Source organism: Alligator sinensis, unplaced genomic scaffold, assembly GCF_000455745.1.
Source record: "Alligator sinensis unplaced genomic scaffold, ASM45574v1 scaffold1059_1, whole genome shotgun sequence".
Taxonomy (NCBI): domain Eukaryota; kingdom Metazoa; phylum Chordata; order Crocodylia; family Alligatoridae; genus Alligator; species Alligator sinensis.
The window spans coordinates 2,012,659-2,020,123 of NW_005842103.1; the positions used below are offsets into that span (position 1 = coordinate 2,012,659).

The following is a 7,465-nucleotide window of genomic DNA, read 5'->3' on the forward strand; positions in this document are numbered from 1 at the left end:
CAGCCTCACTTCTCTAGGATGTCTATGAAAACTAAGAGCTGCTGTTCTCTGAGAGGAGTCTGGAGTCTACCAACGGGTGACTCGAGTGTATTGAGGGATGCTTCAAGCTGAGAGGTGAAGAGCCGCTGGTGTTGGCTACCACCCCTTCCACATCAGCAGCAGCATGAGTGACTGCTGTGAATGGCCACAGAAGTCACTTGACTTCATGGCTCATTGTCACATCCCTTCTGAACTCTTCATGCCACAGGTGTTAATGACCCTCTCTTCCGAATGCTCGTGGCATTCCCCCCATCCAGCTAGCCTTTCTTTGGCCCTTCTGTTGTGTGGTGGCTGCTCCTGATCACGCAGCTCCTATTTCACAGCCCTCCTATTTCACGCCAGCTTCCTTGCTCAAGTCCATGGTGCCAACTCGGAGTTGGCAGTTTTCATATACACTAACTTCACTGGTCCCGACGCTACGTGCAGATGCCCAACATGCCTCCTGCATCAAGCACTCTGCTCCTGGCTCAGTCACAGCTTGAGATCTGGTGGCAGCCGGAGGCAACGCGGCAAGGCAGACCTCCAGAAAACAGATGTCAAGAGCTGCAAGGAGATGGCTGCCCACCAACTCTAATGGCGCCACCACCTCCACCCAGCAGTTGCCTGTTTGGAGGGACAGTGTCTCACCCTCCAAGCAGAGAGTGGAGGAAGGGAAAGGAGAAGAATCTGGTGACATCTGAGGACAAACTGGCGGCTCCTGGATGCGATTCTTCAGTCGCCTCAAGCGCACTGTGATAGGGATGGTCTTCAACGGAGGGCTTGGCCATCTCCAGATGGCTTTGAACTCATTCCAGTGACCTTCTGCGGCTCCAGGATGGGATTTAAGTCGCCTCAAGCAAGCGGTGGTAGGGACTCTTTTTCAACAGACGGTTTGCCCATCTCAACAGGGCTTTTAACTCATCCCAGCGCCCTTCTGCAGCTCGAGGGTGTGATTCTTCAGTTGCCTGAAGGGAGCCATGGTAGGGATGGTCTTCAACAGAGGGCTTGCCTATCTCAGGGTGGCTTTTAACTCATCCCAGTGCCCTTCTCGTGCATCCAGGATGGGATTCTCCAGTCACCTGAAATAAACTGTGGCAGGGATGTTCTTCAACAGGTTGCCCCTTTTGAGGTAGCTTTTAACGCATCCCAGCGCCCTTCCACGGCTCAGGATGGGATTCTCCAGTCACCTCAAGCGAACTGCAATCGGGATGGTTTTGCAGTGGCGGGCTTGCTGATGTCCGGGTGGCTTTTGACTTATTCCAGTGCCTTTCTGCAGCTCCAGGGTGCGATTCTCCAGGCAAGTCAAGCGAGCCATGGTCGGGACGGTCTTTAATGAAGGGTTTGCACATTTCAGGGCGGCTTTTAGCCCGTTCAGGGAGCGATTCTCCGGGCAAGTTGAGCGAGCCGTGGTCCGGACGGTCTTCAGTGAAGGGTTTGCGCATCTCAGGACGGCTTTTAGCCCGTCCAGGGTGCGATTCTCCGGGCAAGTCGAGCGAGTCGTGGTCTGGACGGTCTTCAGTGAAGGGTTTGCATGTCTCAGGGCGGCTTTTAACTCATCCCAGTGTCCAGGACGAGATAATTCATTCGCTTCAAGCGAGCCATGGCAGGGACGGTCTTCGGTGAAGGGTTTGCCCCCCTCAGGGCGGTGTTTAGCCCATCCAGGGCATGACTCTCCCGTCCCCTCAAGTGCACGGTGTGCAATGCAGACCTTGCCCCTGGGGATGTCTTCCCATGGGGGGCTCCCAGTTCATCCCAGCGCCTCCTGCCTGGCTGCTCTCAGGCCCGGCCCAGGGGAGGATGGAGATGGAGGAGGAGGCCGCTCAGCTCCTCGCAACCCCAGACCCGCCCCCGGGCGGGGACGCGACGGGGCGGCGGCAGCACGGCTTTCCCGTCCGGCCCGACCCCGCCGCGCCAGGAAGACGACGGAAGGGAGCCAAGCCGAGCCGAGCCGGGAGCGGGCGGCCGCGTTGTTGTGAGGGGCTGGGGGTTGTATGAGGGGGACCGCCTGTTGTGCGAGGGGGGACTGCCCCCCTTGTGAGGAGGACCGCCTGTGGAGGGGATTGCTTGTTTTGTGAGGGTTGGGAGGACCGCCTGTTGTGTGAGGGGGGACTGCCCCCCTTGTGAGGAGCGGTTGTAGGGGGCTGTTGTGTGAGGAGGACAGCCTGTGGAGAGGATTGCTTGTTTTGTGAGGGTTGGGAGGACCGCCTGTTGCGTGAAGGGGGACTGCCCCCCTCGTGAGGAGCGGGTGTAGGGGGTTGTTGTGGGGATTGCTTGTTCTGTGGGAGTTAGGGGACTGTGTGTTGTGTGAGGAGGGGGGGGTGCTTGTTTTGTGGGGGGTCGGGGGGACCGCCTGTTGTAGGGGACGGTTGTGGGGATTGCTGTGCCGATTTGCCTGTCACGAGGCGACCGCACGTCCGTCCCCTGCTCCTGTGAGTAAGGCTGAAGCTGCCCGAACAAAGACGTGGAAAAGCAGCGTGGGATTTTGTTGTTTCCCAGGTTTTTATTGGGAATGAGCAGCTTAAAAGGGCAGGTTTTACCCCCTGGTGTACTTGGGCACTGGACCCTGCTTTCAGTTTCTCCTTGCTCTTTCTAAATAAGGCTCACACGCCAACAAGGAAGAAAGAAAATTTTTTTATATCCCCTGGGGGGAAAAGGAGGTTTATGCCCTAAATGAGCGAAGCAGACGCTAAATATGAACCCCGAACTACTTCTGAGTTAGTCTCTCTCAACTACTGCTAGATTAAATCTGATTTTTGTCTCTCTAATCAAAGAAATCCAGAAGAGCATTGCTAATATAATGGCTGTAAACATAAGTGCAATTTAAAAAAAATGAGTCTACATTTCAAAAGGCATCCCTTTGTAAGCCGAAATGCCGATCTGAAAGCCTGTATAAATTATATTTAATAAATTGGTACTAATAATTTTTATTACGCTGGCTTCCTCTCTACAGGATGTTGGCACGCCGAGTAATGCATGTCGAAATATAATTTGGCCTGACTTTCCAAGCCTGCGGGTAAAGACTGACCCTTTTGCCATTTCAAAGTCTGCCGCAGAACTTGGAGACCTCGGTGGTGGAAATGGATGATTAATTTTTGCCTTGCTTCGTTGCCTGAGATAAAATACTTTTTTTTCCCTTTTAAATCTTAGTTTTGAATCATTTTGTTTTTTCCTCCTATTGTAAGCGTATCAAAGCAAAATGTCATTTTAATTATCACTACAGCGCTGTATGTGCCTCTGGACGTGTGGAAATAAGATTGTAACATGGTGTAAGTGGTTTCCTTAAAAGAAGTTTGAGTCAGCTCATGACTGCTGATAGTATCTTTTATCTACGTCCTTTCTATGAACTTTCTAAGTCTACAGTGGTTTTTAAAAAAAAAAATAGATGCTATCTTCATAATCAAATTTTAAATCAAGTTTTTACTTTTCTATTTACTATTCATTTCTCTGAATAGTATTGAAATGGAAAGTTTCTTCAATTAAGCATTGTCTGATTTGTGTGTGTGTGTGTGTGTGTGTGTGTGTAGCGTAACACGTTGGTTTTTAACACCCTGGTTAAAAGGGTGAAATACAACCTTTTACATCATCTTAAAAAACAACTAAATGAGTTTTTTTTAATGGGCAGAAATTGAAGAAAGCAATACTGAAGATCCGTTTGTAGAGAGACTGTGGTGATTTTTATATCTGGTGTCAAACCAAAGAGATGTGTAAAGACAGAAAAACCATGGAAAAAGTAGAGTGATCCCAATTATGGACTATTTTGACCTCTATTTCAGATCTTCTGCGTGTGGATCTATATAGCAAATAGATCTACATAGTGTTTGGTGGCATTTGTGTATTATTTCTACAACATCTCACTGCTGGAAGCCGAAGGCAGAGACTTCTGTCAAGTACACCTTGCTGCTGTGGTGTTCAACAGCTGATAGTTCATGGGGTCCCGGGTTGTTCTGCAACCTGTTTCATAGCCTGCTGATATGCGGCTCCTGTATGACAGCGTATTGGTTTTAGGAAGAAAGTTTACCTGTTCAGTGTTTGTGTCCTTATCTGCTCCTAATAGTAGCCTTTCCCCTTTTAGCACACCTTATCCAAATCACAAACTACATTCGGGGAAAAGTATGCTAAACGTACAGCTTACGCCACAAATTTAAAGGTACCGAGGCATGATATTCTGAGTTGCAAGTCTATAATTGTAGGGGTCCTGCATCAGTATTTATTTACCTGAACTTCACACAGTCTCTCCAAATGCATGAAATCTGAAAAGGAGGTCATCAACAGTGCAGTTTAGCTTGCTATATCACTTTTAATTTTAATTGACAAAAGCACCAAGGTCACCTGGGTGCTTACTGGAGGCATATTCTACACTAGCTTTTTAAATACAAGTTTTCCTCCCCTGCCCTCTCAGAAGCTAGCATAAAGCACAAGGCCTGAAAATGGCGTTGATATTCTGAAACTTATTAGGTTTAAATTTGTTATGCTAATGAGGTTTATCCAGGCTTTATACCTTGCAAGACGCCTTTCGGTTACAAACAGCTTGATCCTGCAAGTGCTTCTAGATGGCAAAATTCTGAGCATTGTAGTTGTCTCACTGAAGGACTTCCGTTTGACTACTGACTGGCCTCGGTGACATCCCACACTGTCAGAAGTGATTGGAAAATGGCGGCAATGCTATTTCCAAAGCCTGCAGTAATGCTCGTTAATTAGTGGGGTGATGGGCAAGGACACCCTGGCACAAGGGCAAGAGATTGGATTTCTTTTAGGCAGAAAAAAACTCATTAGTTTTAGTTCCCTGCAAATCACCAAATTCAAGAAAGCATTTTATAAGGGGCGGGGAGGAGGGGAACAAATATCATTAGAGGCTAAGCTGTCTTTTGAAAAGTTGATTTGGTTTTGTCACCAAAACATGTCAGAGCATGGTAGAAGAGCAATAGAAAGAGTACTAGAAAGCTTTTCTTCCCTGTTGCAAAGGATGTTCTTCAGTTACTGCTGTTTTGCATGTTCATGCAGATTAAACACTCAAATACTGGTGACCAGGAGTTGCATTGTGCAAGCACATATAATACTAAACTATAAAAACAAGTTATAGGGTAGAATTGGTACTGTATTTTTTTTCTTTTTAGACATTGTATAATCTCTAGTACCCTATGCAATATAAACATGTAGTGATCAAAGCCCAAGGCATCTCCTAGGATGTATGGACCAGCTGGTAGCTAAGTCAAGCTTGGCAGTAGTTCTCCCAAGAAGTCTATGGGTGGTTTTTAAGTTGGACAGGGCAGTTTCTCTCTTTCCACTGACCCATTGAATGATCATAGAAAATGAGGGTTGGAAGGGACCTCCGGAGGTCACGTCTAGTCCAACCCCTGCTCCAGCCAGGACCAGCCCCGACTACATCATCCCGGGCAAGGCTTTGTCTACCCGGGTCTTCAAAACCTCCAAGGATGGAGACTCCACCACCTCTCTGGGGATCCTGTTGCTTGATAGTCCTTTCATAGTGGGCACCTGGAAGTGCTAACTCCAGCTGTAGAAGCCAACCTCATTTGGCTTCTTCTATTAGTGACTTGTTCCTTAAATGTAATAACAAACATAAATTCAAAATGCTTCCCTGCTGCTTAAGACTTGCTGGCTGCCAGGTTGATAGCTATTGAGAAACGGAGTCTGGCACATTTTGCATTCCTTCCCCGCTGTTCCCCGGCCCTACCTTTCCTCTGGTGTATCTGTCTTTTTCCAGGCTCGCTTACTGCTTCCCTTGTTTTCTCTCACGGTCGAATGAATGTGTTGGAACTTGGAAGTTAAGACCCAAATTGCACCTCAGTGCACTATCCTGGGTTGAGCATAGCACATACATTGTCTTGTCCCCAGAAACCTCCATGTCAGTACTTCTGTTTACTTCTTGCTTTCAGGAGGTAGAAACGTTCTGCTGGTATATGCCAGTAACAAGTTATTGGTTGCCAGACAGTGACGTTCCTTACTCTGCCCTTGAACTTAAAATGAGATTAGTCTGTAAAGGGAAAGTTTTACATGCTTACTTAAGGGGGTGGAATTGAAAAGGGTGAACTTTTGTGGATGATAGATACGCACTTACCAACAGAAATCAGATTATCTATCGTCAGCCATGTGCAAACTTGTACTCTCTTTGAGCTCTCTTTTGAGAGTAGGATACAATCAGACAAAAAAAGGAGATGAGACTTAGATTTATATATGCACTTGGACACTCCATCCATCAGATGTGTGACATCCCACAGCCCTGCTCCTCAAAATGAGATTTGTCATTTGATGAAGGAGTATTAAGTACGCCTGCCTGGATGTGCCCAGCCTCTTCATTCAGGGCAAACAATAATCTAGTTAATGATACCTAAAATCCATAGGCTACAAAAGTTGACTCTGTGTAAAACTTCATTTTGTTCACCTACTTTTTGAGATCCCCAGCCATTTTGCTCTATTTTTAAAACAGTGATTCTCAAGCAGGGTGCCAAAAGATCTTTTCAATGGAACCACAGGGTGCCATGCAATTTTACCACTCTCAGGTGTGCAAACAGGTTTTACAAGATAACCGAGAGATTTCAAACACATTCACGTGGCTAAAAGCCATCTGACTTGTGTTTTTTCTGGGTTCTTTCCAAGAAAAGAATTGCTCGGTTATTTTTCTTGTGTCAAAAAACAGTGAAAGCTAAAAGCATGCATTTTCCAAGGGATGCCTTGAATCTAAAAGGGTCAAGACCCTCTGTTTTAGAGCTATTTGGGGACATAACCCTAGCTGTAGCGTACATAGCAGGCATTTCCATTAAAATAAAGTACAATATGCAAAACAACCTATAGGTGCTGCTACTGCATTTTATAGTGGGATTGAGAGCTGTTCTAAAAGCAAGGCCATTTGTCAAGTGAATAGATTTCTTAAAAGTGCATATATTTGTATCCTTTTATTTAAGGACCTAGTTCTGATAGAGGAGAACAACGTTTAAAAACTGTAATACAAATAGCTTAGAATGTAGGCTTTGTAAAACTATTGAAGTAAATTTGACAGAGTTGGTCAGTTTAGAGCGGGAGGGGGGCTTCCCCTCAGAAATTTTTTACTTTTTCTTGGAAAACTGAAAACTTTTTGCGTATAGTCAGGAAAGTTTTTGTTTTTATGAAATGATGACACCTTCCATGGGAAGTGGACAGTGTTCCTGAAAGTTAATTAAAGCAAAAAACCAATTTTCAAAGCCGTGCAGTTCTGACCGAATTTTGTTTTACTGGCACAATACATAATATTTGTGATGTTCATAACTTTTTTTTTTTTTTTGCTTTTGCTTTTCTCGGAACAGAAGTTCTGCCTCCATCCAACGTGAGTTACTCTGTTGTCCAGATATGTACACTGAAATGGACATGGAAACCTCCCGAGAACGTTAGCAGTAGCTGTGATTTGGAATATTCCACGGACATTGCGATTAATGGTATATTACAAGGAAAGAGT

General features: G+C 46.0%; 1 protein-coding gene across 1 annotated transcript in view; it reads left to right on the plus strand.

The window, feature by feature from the left end:
- The first annotated feature begins 1,800 nt into the window (after positions 1–1,800).
- Positions 1,801–7,465, plus strand: part of IL13RA1 (interleukin 13 receptor subunit alpha 1) — a 20,392-nt gene continuing 14,727 nt past the window's right edge. Inside the window, exons 1-2 of the mRNA XM_006024449.3 lie at positions 1,801–1,990; positions 7,320–7,465. Coding sequence (XP_006024511.2) covers positions 1,816–1,990; positions 7,320–7,465 — 321 coding nt within the window. The 5' untranslated portion in view covers positions 1,801–1,815. The remainder of the gene's footprint in view (positions 1,991–7,319) is intronic.